Source organism: Hemicordylus capensis, chromosome 3 (assembly GCF_027244095.1).
Source record: "Hemicordylus capensis ecotype Gifberg chromosome 3, rHemCap1.1.pri, whole genome shotgun sequence".
Classification (NCBI taxonomy): domain Eukaryota; kingdom Metazoa; phylum Chordata; class Lepidosauria; order Squamata; family Cordylidae; genus Hemicordylus; species Hemicordylus capensis.
Window position 1 is genome coordinate 298,545,312 of NC_069659.1, and position 21,002 is coordinate 298,566,313.

At 43.1% G+C, this 21,002-nt stretch overlaps 1 protein-coding gene across 1 annotated transcript in view; it reads right to left on the reverse strand.

Annotated features, from left to right (window-relative positions):
• ATG4B (autophagy related 4B cysteine peptidase) overlaps positions 1-21,002 on the reverse strand; it is a 42,886-nt gene that overhangs the window by 3,238 nt on the left and 18,646 nt on the right. The window contains exons 3-12 of the mRNA XM_053307054.1: positions 20,859-20,930; positions 19,001-19,099; positions 18,249-18,353; positions 14,401-14,473; positions 13,751-13,830; positions 6,489-6,685; positions 5,117-5,195; positions 4,522-4,667; positions 4,171-4,227; positions 269-362 (exon numbers count right to left, since the gene is read on the reverse strand). Coding sequence (XP_053163029.1) covers positions 269-362; positions 4,171-4,227; positions 4,522-4,667; positions 5,117-5,195; positions 6,489-6,685; positions 13,751-13,830; positions 14,401-14,473; positions 18,249-18,353; positions 19,001-19,099; positions 20,859-20,930 — 1,002 coding nt within the window. The remainder of the gene's footprint in view (positions 1-268; positions 363-4,170; positions 4,228-4,521; positions 4,668-5,116; positions 5,196-6,488; positions 6,686-13,750; positions 13,831-14,400; positions 14,474-18,248; positions 18,354-19,000; positions 19,100-20,858; positions 20,931-21,002) is intronic.

Sequence of the window (21,002 nt, forward strand, 5' to 3'; positions counted from 1 at the left end):
AAGATCTTGTGTTAATGTTGCATGAAGACAAGCACTTCTATCTAGTTTTAGGATTCGAGAGTTTTTGCAAGAGTTTGTTGTGCCAAACAGACTTACAAACAAAATATTACAATTTTCTTGTTACGATCTGTATCCCACCCTTCTTCCAATGCACATTTTAGTCCCTCTACAGCTTTCAACATAATTATGCATTTGGACTATCAAGAAATCCATAAGCATCAAGACATTCTTACCTAACCCTTTAAATGGTTAAAAATGTAAGCATTACCTGGAGTGAGATTCAAAACGTCAGGGCTAGAGAAGTGTGAAGGCTGATGTTCAACCAGTTCAAACATTGGCAGGGCTCCTCTGATCAGTGACAGCTGCAGGAAATGAAAGGAAAGGGACTTAATGCTGACCAAGATCATACCATCGCCATTAAGCCACATCGCGTATCAGTACAAACCATCTTAAAAAGCAAAGGTTTCCTCAACTCACATAGAGAGTAGGTATTGGCTGAAAAATTCAGCACCCTAAGAATCTCAACTTTTTAACTTTCTTGCCCTTTTGAATGAAAAAAAGTTTTGATTGCTCCAGTAGTAGAGCATCTGCTTACATTCAGAAGGTCTCCGCTTCAATTCCTTGTATCTCCTGGTAGGGCTAGGAAAGATTCCTGCCTAAAACCTTGGAGAAGCTGCTACCAATCAGAATGGACAGCACTGAGCTAGATGGCCCAATGATCCGATTCTGTATAAGGCAGCTTCCTATGTCATCTGCATCCCATATGTGATTTGCACTTCTCCCATGAAACACCCTTTTTTATTTTTGCTCAGATATATTGACTTGAATAGGACCCTATCACTAGCAGAAGGAGAATTACACAAAGGAAGGAAACTCATGATAGTTTGAGTTACATATAGCCCTACCTATGGAACAAGGGTGAAAAACAACCACCAGCAACCCACTTGAATGTTTTGACTCTCCTAGCTCTTCTGATTGTTACCTACCTATGTGGGTAATCAGAGACAGCAATTCACAGGACTGAGATGAGATCTGGACTCCCTCATTATTTTGCTTTTGATTTTTTCTTCTACTGTGAAGTCTAGAAGTGCTCCCAGAATGCTTCAGTTATGCCACCGCCTCTATTTGCTTTATACTACAAACTCACTTTTCCACGAAGCCTTTTGCCAGTTCCCTAGTCTCCATTCTATCTTTACGTATAACTGAAATAACCACATCTTTTCCCCCAGTTTATCCCTGCCTCCACTCCTCTCCCTTCCTCTCTTTACCACATGATTTTAGATTGTGAGCCCCTTAGGACAGGGACCTGTCTTCTAATTATTTGTAAAGTGCTATGCACACAGATGACTCTATTTTATTTAGTTAAGTCAGTCAGTCCTAAGAAGGAAACAGCTACTTTATAACTGTACCAGATGCAAAAAGGCACAGAAAGAACCTATATATCCTTCAGAATGAATGGGGACATCTCAGGCATTGTTATGGTGCTAGATACTGTTCAGTTATATCTTTTCTTTCTTTAAGTGTTAGAAATCTAACTTTATCTTTAAAATGCACATGTGTGAAACTAAAGAGGAAGATGGTCATGACTCACCTAAACCACACAAATATTGGAAACCAACACTGTCCTATGTTTTTAAACAATACTATGCTTTCTTGTTTGTCCCAGTCACCCTTGGTGCAAGCTGAAATCTGTTTTATAGCCAGCACTGTCTAATTTAATTAAATCTGCATAATACCCCATGCACTCCATCTGGCTGTTACAACTACTGTGCGTTGGGCTTTTCCATCACGCCTAGCTTTTTCTCCACTAGCACTCCACAATTTTAGAAAAAATTGGAGGAACAATCCACAGCCCGCTGTGATCAGTTTGCGTGTCACTTTGCAGATAAAGTTGCTTGCATCCATGCTGATTTGGACTCCAGAGTTTTGGCAGTTCTGGCAGACATGCCTCTGGTACCATCTGGTGTTATTGTGTTGGATTCTTTTCAGTTGGTGCAGCCTGAGGATGTGGACAAGATCCTGGGCAGTGTACGGGTGACATCGTGTGCTCTTGACCCTTGTCCTTCATGGCTAATAAAAGCTGCCAGGGAGGGTACAGGTAGATGGTTTGAGGTGATTATTAATGCCTCATTAAGGGAGGGCAAGATGCCATCGTGCTTCAAGGAGGCGATGGTAAGACCATTATTTAAAAAGCCCTCCCTTGATTCCTCCAACCCGGACAACTATAGACTGGTCTCTAACCTGCCCTTTTTGGGCAAGGTGATAGAGCGTGTGGTGGCGTCCCAGCTGCAGAGGGTCTTGGATGATACGGATTATCTGGACCCTTTTCAATCTTGACTTCCGCCCTGGATATGGGACTAAGACTGCCTTGGTCGCTCTAGTGGATGGCCTACGCTGGGAACTAGACAGGGAGAGTTGGTTCTGCTGGACCTCTCGGCGGCATTCGTTACCATCGACCATGGTATCCTTCTGGGCCGCCTCTCGAGTATGGGAATTGGAGGTACTGCGTTGCAGTGGTTCCGGTCCTTTCTTGGGGGAAGGGTTCATAAGGTGGTGCTGGGGGGGCTACTGCTCAGCTCCGTGGCCATTGGCCTGTGGGGTCCCACAGAGTTCGGTCTTGTCCCCCATGCTGTTTAATATCTACATGAAACCGCTGGGAGAGGTCATCCAGGGACTTGGACTGAGTTGTCAGCAATATGCAGATGATATTCAGCTCTATCTCTCCTTGTCACCTGATCCTAGGGAGGCGGTGGATGTCCTGAATCGGGGGCTGGAGGCCGTGATGGGTTGGATGTGGGCTAAGAAACTGAAATTGAATTCGGACAAGATGGAGATAATGTTGGTCAGTAGGAGAACCAATCAGGATGAAGAGATTTTACCGGTTCTGGATGGGGTTGCACTTCCCTTGAAGGAGCAAGTACGCAGCTTGGGGGTATTACTGGACCCAGCTCTGCTTTTGGAAGCTCAGGTGGAGGCGGTGGCCAGGGGTACCTTTGCACGGCTTCGGCTAGTGCGCCAGCTGCATCCCTTTCTCAAGGCAGATCTGGCCAGTTACCCATGCCTTAGTCACGTCACGGCTAGATTACTGTAACACACTCTATGTGGGGCTGTCCTTGAAGAATATCCAGAAACTGCAGCTAGTGCAAAATGCTACAGCTAGGATTTTATCTGGAGCTGCCCAGTGGGAGCACATCACACCCATCCTGAAAGAGCTGCACTGGCTGCCAGTTTGTTTCCGGGTCCAATTCAAGGTGCTGGTTTTGACCTTTAAAGCCCTTAAAAGTTTGGGCCCGGGATACCTGAAGGACCGCCTGTTCCCAAGGGTTACTGCCCGCTTGACAAGGTCATCTGATGGGGTTCTGCTCCAGGTGCCGACAATGAGGGAGGATCAGTTGTCATGCATGCGGGACACTGCCTTCTCTGTTGCTGCCCCCAGACTCTGGAATGCTTTCCCGGTGGCTATTCGCTCCTTGGTCTCCATCACAGCTTTCAGAAAGAGTGTAAAATCTTGGCTTTTTGCCCAGGCATTTATTTGATTCTCTGCTGATGCTCTTTATACTCTGTATTGCTTTTATGCTTTTGTTTTAAATTTTTAATCAGATTTGTTTAATATTTTTCACTTAATATTTTGTGTCTTTTTTACCATCTTGTGTTTAACTTTTTGCTGTAAACCACCTTGGGATTGTTTTAATGAAAGGCAGTATATAAATTTAACAATCAATCAGCAAGCAAGCAAGCAAGATTCACATTCAGTCTCAAATAATTCTAATTCTAGGGAACTCAAAAGCTGGTTGGTCCCAATAAAATATTACTCAACTATTGCTTTGGGATTTCTCTCTCTCTAATGAACCAACACTAATACTGGCAATGTTTGAATGCGTATTAGAGTCCTTATGCTTTGAAGAGAGAAAACTTAAGTATTTGCATATAGTAAATATCCCATAATACCACCTGTAGAACAAGTCTGCTCTCTCCTCTAGAGTTGTTTGCAATACCCTCAGGGGACCCAACCCATAGTTTGAAAACCCCTGGTTTTTTTCTTTTGCGGGGGAGGGGATGTCACAGTATCAAAAGGTTTGAAAACTTGTACATGGATCCCTTTTTATAAGCCATTACGTCCCCCCCAGACAATATATATTCTTTAGTACAAACAACCTGTTTCAAACAAACCTTCTTGATTTGCTGGCACCAATCATTGAAGTCTTCCTCTTTGTTACAGAAAAAACCCTGCAAAGGAAAGGCAAAATGGTTTAGAATACCTAAAACAGGAAGTAAGATGAAAAATAGTAATCTCTCATGCTTTAAATTAAAAGTGAATATAGCTTAGATACATTCTGAAAAACAATCACATTTAGATAGCAAAGATATGGGGACTTTATATAGTGAGAAGAGAGAAGACTGCATTGCACCAATGTCCTTGCAAGGAAGAGCAATCAACTGGAGATAACTGGATAGCTGAAAGGCTGTTCCAGATAAAGAGCTTTCAGACCACATGAAAGTGCACAGCAGACACGCACTCACCACAGCAATAGAAGGATCAAGCTCTGCGATGCTCATTCTGCAGGGTGGATGCTGGCAATGGAAACTCTCATCAAAGATGTAGCAACTGTCAGTGGGTTCCACTGCAGGCTGAGTAGTGTGTGGGTCAAGGTAGATCAGTTCTTCACCTAAGCAAATAAATAAATAAGTAAATAAATAGACACACACACGGAGAAATTATAACAGGAAACACAGTACTGAATTGCCCATAGGCAGAGCACACATAAATATTGTGTCTTTTTCATCAGACCGGGACTGTCAATGTCATGGAGAACTTAACCGCTCGCAAAAGAGAACATGGACAGATTGGACAAGGTGGCAGTCACCCCCAAAACATGTCCCAAGACCAGGTCTATTCTGAAAGCTATACTCAGTATAAACAAAGAGGATACACAGAGATTGTGCTCTTTGAAAAGGAGGGTGGGGTTTTTTTTTGTTTTTGTTTTGGAGTGGCGAGGTGCACCATATGACATGGCAATGAATGTCTGACATAGCTCTGTTCCCTTGGTTGGGTCACTCCCAGATTTGGCTAGATGACTCACTAATGCACTCAGTGCTAGGGATGACTGTTACTCACCTACATATCCAATGAAATAATGAGCACTGTTTGGCTTTCCTCCAATGACTCCTAGGGACTGAGGCATCATAAAACAGTGCTGGAAAATAACAGGCACGCAATGAGTCACATAGAAGCTGGTAGACATAGGTACATCCATCCAAGCAAAGAGCAGCACATGAACAGAAAAAGATAATACATAAAAGCTTTCAAGGAGCCAACTAAACATGACTCAAAGTAGTCTGGAGAGAGATGGAGTAATGGAGACAAATATTGGTAATTAAACACTGATTACAGGCACCATAAAGATAATTTAGTCATGTTATTAGCCATGTTATTATTGGGTCTGCAAGAGAATAAAAAGATTCAGACTGTGAAGAGTCAACTCAAAAGAAGCAGGGGAAATAAAATGTGAGCACCTTAATTATTAAATATAAGTTAGAGTGATATTAGATAGAGGTTAGACATTGTATCTCCTGCAGCCTCTGGGCTCATTTCCGTCTTTCAGGAAGACTCACCATCCAACCTGAATTCTCAATGCACGTGGGCTGTGTACGCACAAGTCCACCAAGCCTTGATATTCAATAGAACTGCCATACATTAGGGATGTGCAAAACCGGTCCGGCGGTTCAGTCAAGAAGTTTGAGGGTTCCGGATTGAACCGAACCCCCCCACCTCCAGTTCCATCCAGACCAGAACCAAACTGCCGGACAGGTCTGCAAATTTGGTCCGCAATTTTTAAAAATTCTTTTAAAAATTAATGTTAAATACCTGTAGCCCTTTCGGGGGGCTTGCTGTAGGCTGCAGGGGGGGGGTGGTGTCCGTGAGGGTTCCCCCCCACTGCCGGCCTCCCTCATCACCGCCGCGGCTGGGTAAATGTAGTATTTTGGGCTCTTTCGGGCCTCCTTTGCCGCACATGCGCAAATGCCCTTTGTGAGGCATTTTAATTTTTTAAAAAATAAATAAATAAATCTGTGGACCCCACCGGACTGGGGGGTGGGGTTTGATGGGGGCCGGACCGGACTGAACTGAACCGGGCCAGACGGTTCTGTGCACACCCCTACCATACATTCACATTTATGGATCATACATTTCACATATTCAATCTAACAATAGGGCATGACTTAAGGTTTAGATTACTACTAAGACTAGATCAGTCCTAATATTTAGTTATTTTAATTTTTTATATCTTGCTTTTTAGTTAAGCACAACAAAATGGCTTACAATACAAACAAATACATAAGCAGATTTAAAAACAAAACTGTAAGCTCAATACTGCAGCAAGGTAGGTATATACCAGAGAGCTGGAGGAAGAAATAATACACAGTAAACAATATAGCATTGTTTCAGCTGCCCAAACAATTAGATTATCCTAAAAGAATGAACCCCCTACCTTCAGAGTTTCAATATAGGCTTCATTGATGTCTGTGAGTCCAAGTCGAAGAGGTATCAGCAGCACTAAAGGTTTCCAGAGCAATAGCCTGTCTGTACATTCTGCTCCGTCTGGATACCCATTGGAAAGCAAGTCCAATTCTGCAGTGGGGAATGCTGAAGCCCCAGGACATGGACAGTTGAGCTTGCACAACCTCCCTACCAAAAGACAAGACATAAGCAGAAATGTCTCAATAGAAGTCTCAACTACCTACCAGATCTGGTCAAACTGCTTTTGAAAGCTCACCGCATGCCTCATGATAAATATCCTCCTACATGTCAACAGTTTCTCTGTAGGGGCTTCTGGTAAGTTTCATGGAATCCTTAAATAAGTGAGTGTGCATGCACTGCACACATTCTCTCTCACTCACCCCTTTCACACACACCCCTCTCACACCCCTTGAAGATAGCACCTGACATCATCTCAGCAGATGATGTTATCTCTGTATTTAGTGCTATCTGCTGAATACAGCATCACAAACATTCCATAAAAACAGGTTGCTCACCTGTAACTATTGATCTGGAAGTGATCTGTTGCAGTCATACGAGTGGATTCTGCGCCTGTGCAGGACCATTTGGGCAGAATTGACTAGCTCCTCATGCTTAGCCCCACCCCCTGCACATGGTGCACTTCCTTAGTTTGGATGGGCTAGCATTTTCTCCTCAGTTCCTGAAGAACCGGCATTTGGAGTCAACCATCGCATGGAACCAGTCCACAGTTCAACAAGGTAAGTAGCACTCCAGGTTCTAGAAACATATGTTTTGTCACTTCACATACTGCAGCGGGGCCAGTGGGAGGGTCTTATGACTGCAATGGATCACTTCCAGATCAAAAGTTACAGGTGAGCAACCTGTTTATCTGGATTGTGATCCGTTGCACTCATTAGAGTGGGTGACTAATGAGACAGGAGGAGGGTAAAGTATGCCAAAAGTAGGACCCTATTAAGCACACACACACCCCTGAAGTTGACCTGAGCTGCAGAGCAAAGGTCCAAGGTGTAGTATTTAACAAAGGTATGCTCTGAGGACCAAGTTGCTGCAGCACGGATGTCCTTGAGCTTAATGCCAGCCATACGGGCGGTAGAGGTAGCATAAGCCCTGGTAGAGTAAGCCTGTATGGTCTTTTGGGGCTCCACCTTTTGATGTTTATAGGCCAGGGAAATGAGTTCCACAATCCAGTGGGATAGTCCTTCTAGAAATCTGGCAACCTTTCACTTTGCCCTTGTAACCCACAAAGAGGTGTTTTGTGTTCCTATAGGGCTTTGTCAACTGCAAGTAGAACAGGAGCGCATGTCTCAGATCCAAAGAATGCAGGGAACGTTCCAGAGCCGTTGTGGGATTCCAGAAGAGAATAGGTAAGACAATGTTGCTGTTTATGTGGAAGTCTGTAACCACTTTAGGCCTAAACTCAGGGTCCAGGCGAAGCACCACCCTGTCCTCATGAAATTTAATATAGGAGACATCAATGCAAAGGGCATTTAGTTCACTGACCTGCTGAGCTGACATTATGGCTAACAAAAAGGCCATTTTTAGTGTCACAAGTTAAGGAAAGGCCGTTGCCATGGGCTCAAAAGGAGGCTCCATTAGAGCAGACAGAACAAGGGACAGGCTCCATTGTTCAGTAGGCCATCGGATAGGCGGGCAGAGGTTGTTCAAACCTTTTGGGAATCTCTTGGAGTCTGGATGCGAAAAAACTATCTTTCGGTCTCATCCAGGATGACAAGCAGGAATAGCGGCCAGATAAAATGTGATAGAAACGTTGGCCAGCTTCAAGTTCATGAAGTATAGCAAGACTTGGCAAAAAGTAGCAGAATGAGTCAGAAACCCATGCCTCTATGCATACAGCCTAAATTGCTTCCACTTGCTGTTGTATTTGATGCAAGTAGATTTATTCCTGTCATTGAGGAATATGTCATTCAAATGCCTATTCTCCAAGCAGTCAAGTTGAGAGTTTTCAGGTTGGGATGGTGGAGCCTTCCACCTTCTGTGTTAGAAGATCCTTGTGTTGAGGCAGATATCTGTGGCGACCCTTTGACAGTCTGAGTGCCTGTTGAAACTATGGCTGTCAGGGCCACCACAGAGCAAACAGTATGCAATCTGCAGACTCCTGCAGGATTTTCACCAGAACTCTGTTCAACACGTGGTAAGGAGGAAAAATGTATAGCAACTTTTGACCCCAATTGGAAGGCATTCCCCTTGGAATTGGGGCTGATGCCAGCCCTTGAGCAATATGGGGGGCACTTCCTGTTCAGGGATGTTGCAAACAAGTCAGTTTCTGGGGTCCTCCAGGTCCTGAACAATGGCTGGAGGTATCAGAGATTGATCTCCCATTCATTTTGTAGAAAAAGTTGTGCTCCGCTGAGACGATCAGTTAAAGTGTTCTTCACTCTTTTGATGTGGATCGCGGTCAGGGTTATCCATTGTGCTATGGCCCAATTCAAAATTTGCAGCTTAGCATACAAAGGGAGCAATAGACTGTCCCTCCCTGGTGGTTTATATAAGCGATCACTGTGGTATTGTCCAGGATGATTTTGGCCACCTTGCCCATCAGAGATGGTTGGAAAGACTTGTGTGCCTGGTATACTGCCAGCAGTTCTAAAAGCCTGATGTGCATTTGGCCCTGGTTCGGAGACCAGAGACCCCGTGCCCGAAGATCCCCACAGTAGGCACCCCAGCCTCACAGGGAAGCATCTGTTATGACCCAGGCAGATTGTTGAGGCATTTGGAAGGGGATTCTGGACAGTAGGTTGACTCCTTTTGTCCACCATTGGAGTGAAACCAGGATTGGGTAAGGGGTTGTCAGTAGCATTTGAGAGCTGTTCATGTTTGGCCAGAAAACTGACAGAAACCAGAGCTGAAGATGTCCGAGTCGAAGTTTGGCAAAGTGCACAGTGGAGTTGTATGAAGCTATAAGGTGCAGCAGTTTCTGTATCTCGTGAGCCTTCTGTCTTGGTTGTGGTACAAAGGTGGACATCAGGGTCTTGATGTGTGAGAAGTGCTCCTCAGGCAGAAATGTCCACTGTGCCTCCACATAGGGAATGGCCTCATGTAGTCTATGCATTTAACTGGCTGCAGCTTGGACTTTGACGAATTCACCTGGATGCCCAGGTCCTCGAGCAAGCTTAGGACTGCTCAGACCTGGGAAGCTAACTGATCTTTTAGCATTCCTGCCAGAAGCCAGTCATTGAGGAAGGAGGAAAATGTCAACCCTTGCACGGCCATGCATTTTGTAAAAACACGGGGAGCCATCGCCAGACCAGAACAGGAGCAAGTTGTATTGGTAGATTTGGTGTCCCATTGTGAACTGGATGTATTGCCTGTGGTTGAGCTGGATCCCGATATGGAAGTACACGTCTCAGAGATCCAATGTTGCAAACCACTGCTCTCCTTGGAGGAGAGGAAGGATGCTTTGCAACATCATCATGTGAAACATAAGCACATCCATGTGACGGTTCAGCCACCACAGGTCCATAACTGGCCGTAGACCACCATCCCGCTTTGGGACCTGGAAACAGCTGGAGTAAAAATCCCACCACTGATCTGTCCACCGAACAGGCGATATCGCCCCTTCTTCCATCAGCAGTTGGGATGCAGGCATGTACTCTAGATTATCATCCTTGGCGATTATCGTCCTCTGCATCAATGTTGAAAGACATGGGAGAAGATGAAGGGTGGAGAGCACGCTCTGCACAGAGAGTGGCTGGAGATGGAGATTGTCTTGGAGTTGTAGCAGGCGATAGGGAGTCCTCATTCACAGTGTCCAGCGGTCGAGATAGTACAGACTTAGACGTCTTCGTCAATGTCAAAGTAGGCCATCGAGTCGGGGGCACAGAAGTGTCAAGTTCTATAACCATCCATCAACTCTGGTGTTGATGGATGAGATCGAGGAGCCATCGGGGTCGACTAGAGAGTCAGAGAAGGTGTAGCCTGTGAGGCAGTGGTAGTCTCTTCGTGTCCAGTCTTGGCACTCTTCTCCTGATGCTTCTTGGAAGTGGGGGCCCTTCAGCATTGGACCCTCGATATCAAGACTTGTGCTGCTTATGATGGGACGAGTCAGGGGGCGGCTTCGGCGCCTTAAACGTGTCAGAGGCAAACATCGTGGCAGTTTATGTTGAGGTTTTAGACTATGCAACGGCAGATCCTGACACTGACTTCAACACCGAGCTCAGTGTCAACCTCGATATCGTACGAGATGTCAAAAGGTACGGGAGCGCCAACTGGAGAACTGGGTATCAGCACGCTGGGGCACAGCACATCATCATAAAGGGTGGCCTGCAGACGAAGGGCTCTATTTTTCCTGGTTTGGTGGGGAGAATGTAGACAAATCTTACAAGTGGAGGTGTCATCTTCCTCCCACAAACAAAGTAGACAAAGATCATGGTCATCTGCCAAGGGGAGTTTGGTACTGCAGCAGGGACAACATTTAAAGGTCTTTTTTTTGTCCATAGTTAAAGGAAATAACAAGAATACTCAAGTAGCATAGTATCTATTTATTCATTCGGTTTCTATACCACCCTTACAAAGTGGCCCTAGTAGAGGGTCTGTTCCGAGTCTAAGCCAAGTAAAGCCATCCAATAGTCCATTCGATTTGAATAAACATCGAGAGAAAGAATAGTAAGGTCCAGTCCGAGTCAGAGGATAAAGCAATAATTGAGATAATTTCTATTGTTTCCACAAAAACTGTTCAAATCCAAGGAGCTCACTGTGTGAGGTGCTGACACAATGGCGGTCAGAAAGGAACTGAGGAGAAAATTCTAGCCCACCCAAACTAAGAAAGTGCACTATGTGCAGGGGGAGGGGCTAAGTGCTTCGAGGAGTTAGTCAATTCTGCCCAAATGGTCCTGCGCAGGTGCAGAACCCACTCATGAGTGCAATGAATCACGATCCAGATCTGTCACTGCAGCTACTGTACCTTTCCAGCAACATCAGAGCAGCTGAAGAAGGTAGAAGCAGAAACATCTTGCCTACTACATTCCTGTTTGTTTCTTTATTTTATCTATTTATTGTTTAATTTATATACCGCCTTTCATTAAAATAATCCCAAAGTTGTTTACAATATAATTGAAATAACAAGTACAGATATTAAATATAATATATCTCTATTTAAAAGTTGAATAACCTATATAAAACAGCAAAACACAAAGTAGTAGCAGTAAAACTGCACTCTCATATAAAAGCCTGGGTGAAAAGCCACATTTTTACTTGTTTTCTACAAACTGTAATGGAGGCTGAGGAGCAGATGCCAGCTGGGAGAGCATTTCAAAGCCTGAGGGCAATGAAATGACAACTGAGAAGGCCCTGTCCCGCATGTTTGACAACTGAGCCTCTCTCACCATTGGCACATGGAGCAAAGCCCCCTCCGATGTTCTTGTCAAGCAGACAGAAACCCTTGGGGAGCAGGCAGTCCTTCAGATATCCAGGGTCTAATCTGTTAAGGGCTTTAAAGGTCAAAACCAGCACCTTGAACTGGACCCAGAAACAAATTGGTAGCCAGTCCAGCTCTTTCAAAATGGGTGTACTATTATCCCAGCAGGCAGCTCCAGATAAAATCCTAGCTGCTGCATTTTGCACTAGCCACAGTTACAGAATATTCAAGGGCAGCCCTATGTTGAGCGTGTTACAGTAATCCAGCCGTGAGGTGACTAAGGCGTGCGTAACTGTGGCCAGACCTGCCTTCTCAAGAAAGGGACGCAGCTGGTGCACTAGCCGAAGCTGCACAAAAGCGCCTCTGGCCAGTCATGCCCAGCCCTGAGTGCATCAAAGAGTCATCTAGTCAGTACTGTGCACTGCCACTCCCACCACATGTTCATTCTTGTTCTTCTCTACCCACCACACCATACCATTAGAATGCCCTCCTACAAAAATCACACCGTCTCAATACACAGGCACTCCCCAAATTACAAACATCCAATTACAAACATCTGTACATACAAAACACTAACATATTACATTAAGGAAGTCCCCATCTTACAAATGCCAACCCACACATACAAACAAGTCATCACTCTTGGGAACTATATGTGTTCCGAGTTATGAACATCTAGTTCGTAAACAAACTTTTGGAACACAACCTGTTTGTAAGTGGGGACTTCCTGTGATGTGTGCTAAAAAAAAGAATAGCTTTACCCAAATATATATTTCTCTCATTCATATATATATAATTTTTATACCATCTGTTATGTAGATCTGGTGCATTTGAAGCACACTCAGGTTAGTCAATACACTTTTCCCATATGCCCTAACTGAATGAATAGAGAAATGCTCTCATGATGCTATTCATGAGTCGTTATGTGCAGGTCAATGACATGGATAAGCAAGCATTTCAAAATTCTCACATGCACAGTGGGGCAAATCCTAGGGCAGTAGTATCTGTTTCTGGATTTTTCTACATGTCAGGGCTTCAAAGCATCCTGACTAGATAAGGAACCTACCCAGGTCCCTGAAGGGAAGTCAAAGTGCGGCAGCAACTGCCTGGGAGGCAGCCCATGGGGCACAAAAGGAAACAGCACTTCGTGGAAGCCATTCAGGTTGAGATATTCAGCTGGCCACTTCAGAGCGCAGCTGGAGGATAAGGTTGTATCTGGCCAACACATCATCCCATGGGGTAAATGGGCAGTCTTGCGAGAGACCCAAGCTTTCTTGTGAAACTATGGGGGGGGTGCAGAGGGTTATTTTAAGCAGAGTCGTGCTGACGAGGAGAAAGACACGGCCAGAGGGACAGCCTCAGATCCTGACAAGGAGTATGACTGGAGGAGGAGGATCTTGGTGGCTGTGAACCTGCTCCCAAATCTGAGGTACTCTGGAGAAGTAGGGAGGGAATTCAACTGGGAATGCAAGATGCAGAAGTCTTGGTCTCAAACCCTCCAGTCTGACATATGAAAATCATGGCTTTAGGCCAGAAGAGCTATTATTTCTGTTATATAACCCATTTTACTTTTTCCATTTGTCAACTTGATTTCAACAGCATTTTAGCTACCTGAACTGTCTGTATGAAGCTTGCCAGATCTAGCTTGAAAGGAAAACTGTTCAGTTTGATCCCTCCCTCCCCTTTATCCAGATGTCATTGCAGCTATGAATGTTCTGTTAACAACAACAGACCTAGGTGATCTGCTTTAACTGCCCTCTTTGGCCCATTATTTTACCCAATTCGTATATTATCTTGCATTTCCCCCCTTCATTGGAGCTTCTAGAGCCTGTAGAATGCAACACCACAATGATACTTACGAATCTCCTCCATTACAACAGTGTTGTCCATGGCTATGTGCACTGCCAAGGAGCTCCATGTATCAAAAGTGGCAAGTTTTCTGCAAGAGAGAGGAATATTAGACTCAGAAGCACTATTACAAAGGCACAGCTGCAGCTATATCAGTGATTTAAAACTGTTAGCAGGCCAGGAAATCTGCATAGCTGAGATCGAGGAGAGCTGGTCTTGTGGTAGCAAGCATGACTTGTCCCCTTAGCTAAGCAGGGTCCACCCTGGTTGCATATGAATGGGAGACTATGTAAGATATTCCCCTCAGGGGATGGAACCACTCTGGGAAGAGCAGAGGTTTCAAGTTCCCTCCCTGGCTTCTCCAAGATAGGGCTGAGAGAGATTCCTGCCGGCAACCTTGGAGAAACCACTGCCAGTCTGTGAAGACAATACTGAGCAGCAAGCATCAGAACAAGCATCTGACAGCAAGTGTCAGCAGCAAGTCTCATATTTCCTTTTTTTAGTGAGCAGATTTTTGTCAGCTTTTATTAAATATTACACATAATCTGGTAAAAGAGTAAAAAATGAGAAGTGGTCTGGGATGGCCTCCCAGTGATCAGGGAAGCATAATGTTTTATGGACTAAAACATACCCAAGACAGAAGGAACCATGAAGCACTTACTTGAGTACTTGTGCAACTGTGTTTGGTCCATACCATTGGCCTATAGATTTTCCCTCTCCAACTCCCATTTGGGCTGCAACAAACACATTATTATTAGTCCATAACTTCAGTAAAGGCACCTTCAGTGAAGGCAACTTCAGCTATTACATCTGAACAGCTATTACTAAGCATAAGAGTTTGCTAACACTTTTGAGCCAAAGCATCATTAAAAAAAAAATTATGAGAAGTCTCAAAATTCCCTACTCAGTGAAAATTTGTTCATTGTTTTTGGAGAAAGATACTAATCATGGGAACACCTCTTGTAGTATGTTTAAGGGAGAAGTATCCAGCACCATTGAGAGAGAGATGTACAAAAGCCAATCTATTATTTTAGGAAAACACCTAACTTTGACAGATGTCAAGAACACAAAGTTCTCATATTCAGAGATTAAACTCATAGCATGTTTTCCTGCATTCTCTATTTTGTTCTTAAGGATCAAATGCCAACTTCTCTAGGGCTCCTGAGCCCTTCTGATTTCTTGTGAAGATTAAAGTGCTTGATATCAGATGACAAGACAGACTGATTTAAATCAAGGCAATTTAAGCCAGGAATTTAAAACAACAAAAAAAGACTAATTTAAATAATTTATTATATTTAAATATATTATATACTTCATAAATAGAAGTGCATACCAATTGGTTGATTAAACTTTGCTGATCAAATATTTATAATTACAGAACTGAGTCCATTGCAAACACAGGCAAACCTCATTACCCGCAGTCCAGCATCTGTGATTTCATGTATCCATGGTTGGGGAACTGACCTCAGAGGTCATTTCCAGAGGTAATTTGAGTGGGGAGCCATTTTGTGGCTTGTTTCGTTTTTAAAAACCCTTTCCCTCCATGAAAAAAAATCAAGGAATAATGGCAAAATTTGGACTCCTGGGAAGCATTGCTGGAGGCCTACAGAGCACAGCAGGGTATTTAACTTTGTGTTTTTTGCCCATTTTTAAACAAGATTTTCGGGCCTCCAGGAACCTAACCCTCGCGATCCAATAGACTTTAATAACTCGGTATTTATAGTTTCACTATTTGCGGTTATTGTGGAGAACAGAACCCGTGCAAATACCAAGGTCTACCTGTAGTTACTAGACATAAAACTGGAATAAGCAGACATTCAGATGGATCCATGGATAACACCTGTCATGACTTGCCAGTTCCTGGCCCAAGAACTGCTGGACCTCTTAGTGGCTTTCAGTATCATTGACATGATATCCTTCTCTCCTGCCTCTCTGGGTTGAGGCTGAGAGGCACAGTTTTGTGCTGGTTCTGGTCCTACCTAGAAAGAAGGGTCCAGAAGGTGTTGCCAGGGGCCTTCTGATGAGCCCCATGAACACTGGCTTTTGGGGCTCCCCAAGATTCTATTCTGCCCCCCACACTGTTCAACATAACATAAGAACAGCCCTGCTGGATCAGGCCCAAGAACCCTAGTCCAGCATCCTGTTTCACAGAGTGGCCCACCAGATGCCACTGGAAGCCTACAGGCAGGAGTTCAGGGCATGCCCCCTCTCTTGCTGTTACTCCCCTGCAACTGGTATTCATCTACATTAATCTACTAGGAGAAGTTGTCAAATGTCTTGGGACACAATATCAGCAGTATTCACATGATACTTACCTCTATCTCACTATGTCATCTGATCCCCGGCTTGATAAAAGTTGATAATTTAAAAACAAATTGGATTTTTAAATTTAAATTGGATTTTAATTTTTAAAAAATCATTAAAAAAAAAAAGAGCCTAAGTCAAAGATATCATCATGAATATCAATCATAACTTCTAATTATATTCTATGAACATGTTAAGAGTTCTTAGGGGGATGGGCTACCCATAACCCATATGGGGATGGGCTACCCATAACCCATATGGGGATGGGCTACCCATAACCCATATGGGGATGGGCTACCCATAACCCATATGGGGATGGGCTACCCATAACCCATATGGGGATGGGCTACCCATAACCCATATGGGGATGGGCTACCCATAACCCATATGGGGATGGGCTACCCATAACCCATATGGGGATGGGCGATAACAAACCTGATCAATCCTATTCTGCATGTGTGTACATGCAGCGCACGCATGCATGCATGCACACACGCACTCAAGCCCTTGCCCCCCACTCTTTAAAAGTGCAAAGACAAAGGTGGTCAATAGAGGATTTGGGGGGATGGAGTAGACCTGAGAGAGGAGGATTCTGGATATAAATGCAAGGGATGGGGAGAGGAATAGTAAGTTTTTAAAAAGTGAACAAAACCTCTTCGTGTAGTCCTGAGTAAAGGTTTTCAGAGTGTATCCTCCATTGTACAAGGGAAATACCTATCATGGCAGCAGACTTGGAAAAGAATATCTTCCTGCATTATTCAGAATAGGAGAGAATATTTCAGATGATTATTCTACCCATTCTATTAAATGCATTGGATAATATTCTTTTACAAGTCTAAAAGAGATGCCATTTGGGAATATTTTAATGAAGTTCCTGTATCTGTGGGTAGGACAGGCATGCGTGCAAAATGCAAACATAGCAACAAAGAAATGCAAGGCCTTGTTGCCCAAATAAAACAGCATTATGAGAAGTGTGCACCTATTATACGTGTGTACCTACCCTCTAAAAATGAAACCTACATCTATCTCTGAATATGTATTAAGGTGATATTAGGCAGCAAGAATGCAATTTTACTAGGAAAAAGATTAAACTGAATTTTCCTGACTAGTGATTTAAGCCATGAAAATCGAGTCCTTCTGTGAAGCGATTTAAATCAATTTGATTTTAATCAAATCAACCCTGTCTGGTCCTAGGAAAGCAGAGGATGTCTTGATCTGGTGCTTGGGCTGGATATGGGCTAACAAGGTGAGACTTAATTCAGACAAGCAGAGGTCAATAGGAAAACTGATCTGGGAAGTGGAGTTCAGACAGTTCTGGATGAGGAAGCAGATGAATGATCTGGAGGAAATCCTGGACCTGGTCTTGTTCCTGGAAGCTCAGGTAGCAGCTGTGGCCATCAGCATCTTTATACGGCTGTGGCTGGTTTGCCAGCTGCAACCATTCCTGGGAGAAGCAGATCTGGCCACTAACACTCATGCCTTCATCACTTCCCTAGACTATTGTAACATGCTCTATGCAGGGCTGCCTGTGAAAATATATCTACAAAAAATACAACTGGCGCAAAATGCTGCAGTCAGATTGGTGTCAGGGGCATCATGTACGGAGCATATGGCTCCAAATTTTATACCATCTGCACTGGTCCCCTGTTTGTTTCCAGGTACAGTTCAAGGTGGTGGCCATTACCTTTAAAACCCTAAATGGTTTAGGTGCTGGGTGGTCTAGGAACTGTCTCTGCTCCCATATATATCTACCCACACACTAAGATCTTCTTGGGAGGCACTGCCCTATGTGTCAATGCCCGTTGAGGTCCAGTTGGTGAGTACATGGGCCAGGAACTTCTCTGTGGCTGCTTCCAGGCTTTAGAACTTTCTCCCCCATGAAATCGCAGCTGCTCCTCCCTCCCCATCTTCAGACATTAAATGAAAACATATTGGCTTCATTGGGCACTTGACATTGGCTGAGTGGGGAGAGTTTTTAATCAGTTCTCTCTGCAACTTTTTAATGTGGTTTTGCAATTATTGTTATTTATATTTCTGTTAATTGTTGGAAGCCATCTTGGGACCTCGGGCAAAAGGCAGCCTATGAATTTAAACTTTAAATAAGTAGGCTACTGAGAAAAATAAATAATTGCTAAAATAGATTCAGAAACCCCTCCCACAATTTCTGTAATATTCAAGTGAACTCAGTGCAAGCATCCACCTTACCTATTTGGTGGATTGAGTAGTAGCTGTCTTTTTTGTCAATGAAGGCATTAAGAACGTTGTAATAGCTGTTATCCTTCTGCATCTTCCCTTTCACCCACCTCCAATCTGAAACACACAAGAAGGAACTTTAACCAGATTTCTAGATCCACCAGTTATTTTCTCTGAGTGCTTCTAGTACCAGATTATTTTCACAAAATTGATGGACAATGTATGCTGATGAAGTCTGGAATGAATTTGTTTCCAATCACTGTTTTGCACATTGATACTACACAGACATCAGAAGAGTATAATCCCAAACTGACCATGAAGATTATTTGGCAAAAATATCAATGTTTTATCTTCCAATCTAAGAAGTAAGCAGTGGAAGACACCTTGATTTCATTTAGGACACTCTAGCCAAATGTTTACCTGCACTGCATGTACAGTATCAATAATACCAGAAATTCGATTTTGTTCCCAGAGTGACAAATTCATACTCAAAACACCTCATACTACAGAAAGCAACAAGTTGATCCACAAAGGCAATATTAAGCATAGCCTTTGTGAATTGTACCTTTGTTGAACACAATATACATTTTGAAGGAAGTAGTGCTACCAAAGATAAGATGGAATGTATTTAATGGTTCTACTTTATCATCTAGGGTTTTCCCCCCCCAGGGATGGTCAAAACAATTTTAAGACAACCTTATAGTATCTGTACATACCAGAGTACTATGTCCTTCTGTCATAACCATTATTGGGATAGGACTTACCTCTACCTAAGTGCCTGCAGACCAAGGCCTGAGCAAAGATCATCTGGCCGCACCGTAACATGCAGCCCCAACCAGTGTCAGATGTAGGACCTGTTCCCCCTGCAGCCAGAAAGAAAGCACAGAAACCAATCTTTTGGGGCAAGTATGCTACAATTAGCACAAGAGTGTATGAGGTTTGTGATATGTCTGGACAGAAACAGGTGGGCTCAGAAGCCTAGCTATGGTGTTGAGTCATGCCTATGTCTCTGCCTAACTCTCCAGTGCTTCACTGATGCATATTCTCCAGCTCAGTAGACTAGAGGCTAAAATTAGAGGAAGGAAGGAAATATTATGGATGGGTTCAGATGACCCACCTAAAGTCCATATCCTGGTGAGTGTGCGCTCTTGACAAGAGTGTCGTACAAACTTGCCAACCTCTGGTTCTCAAGCCTTCCACCAAATATGCTCCATCCACAACTTCAAATGTAGATTACAAATGGGTGGAGAACATCAGGCTTGAGATCCAGAGGTTGGCGGTTTCAGACAACACGTCACCAGGAGTTCATAGTCCTTGAGAACTGAACTTCTGGAGAGTCATCTGAACTCACCCTATATAAAATGACTGCATTTTATAACAAACACCCTGGATACAATAAGCAATATGTTGGGAAAACAATTACAGCTTGTCAAACTCATTTCAGGAGTTACAAGGACAAAGTCTGAACAACCAGTTACCAAACATTTCATTTTAAATGACCACAATCTTTCCAGCTTGGACAGATTTCCAGATTTCTTGGACAGAAACCATCCAATATAGGGAGACTAGAAGCAACTATATAAACAGACTGAACATCTTAGCACACCATGGTCTTAACTTGGGAGGATATATGAATATTACCTTGCTTTTAATTTTCTTTAAAATTATTTTCACTTTCTCAGAATTCTCACAAATATCACCTGTTTAGAAATCTAACATCTGTGTTATTGATAAGGTAGAACCTGAAACATTTAACTAAAATTTAAATATATCTAATGTGTGAGTCACTTTTTAAACTACCAATAAATTGTCAAGAAATAAAAGCAGGGGATAAGCTTTTTAAGTGTGTACTCTCTCCTTCCAAAACAAAATCTGTTTCATATTCTGCAATTTCTGTACTTTTTAGTGTTTCCTATTTACAAGGTAGGGGTAAATTTCCTTCATTTCTATGAGATCTGAAAATATAATCAAATGCCAGCACAGACCAGAGGCAAAAATAAATTCACTTTTTAGAGGGTAGGTAACAGAGCACCAAATTGTTCCTATACCACACTCCAAATGCAGAGATGTGGTGTTTTGGGGTGTTTTTTTTTAAAATCGGAATTAGAATTTTCCCTATGCATTTTGCACCCTAAATAGATTGTGAACTGATTTGACATTTTATTTGACCTACATATTTAGTAGACATGAAAACAACATATTAATTTCCCATGCTGTATCTCAATGTTTTTAAGTAGCTGAACTGAAATATTTTATCAGGGGAAAGTCAATAAAGACACTTAATTTGGGTTATTTAAAACTTTGTGTGGAAAGAAATTATTTTTATTGGTATTCCCAAGCTTGTCTAATATCGCACTGGCACCCATTAATTGTTTCTGTTGTAACACAATGAGTTTTTAGAAATGGAAATTTTTCCACAGAAAAAAATATATTGATAAATTTCTGCAGAAAAATGATAACCCCACATCTGTACAAATGTCAGGATAAGCCCAGCAGATAGTGGTGGCATGAGCTAACACAAGACTTCTCATTGGCTTCACTGGGCTGCGAGGAAATCAGCTAGCAAGAATATGAACTCTGAAAATGAATTTCAAAATCTAGAAAATGAACTCTGCTACTTACCAATAGCAGGAAAGTTTTTTCTGTACGTGAACCAGAGACGAGAGGTTACATCTGACAGGATCTCCTCTTTTTCTAAAGAATTGAAAACAAGACACATCAATACACTTCCAGAAAATGGCACAGTGCTGGCTAAAATGCCTCAAG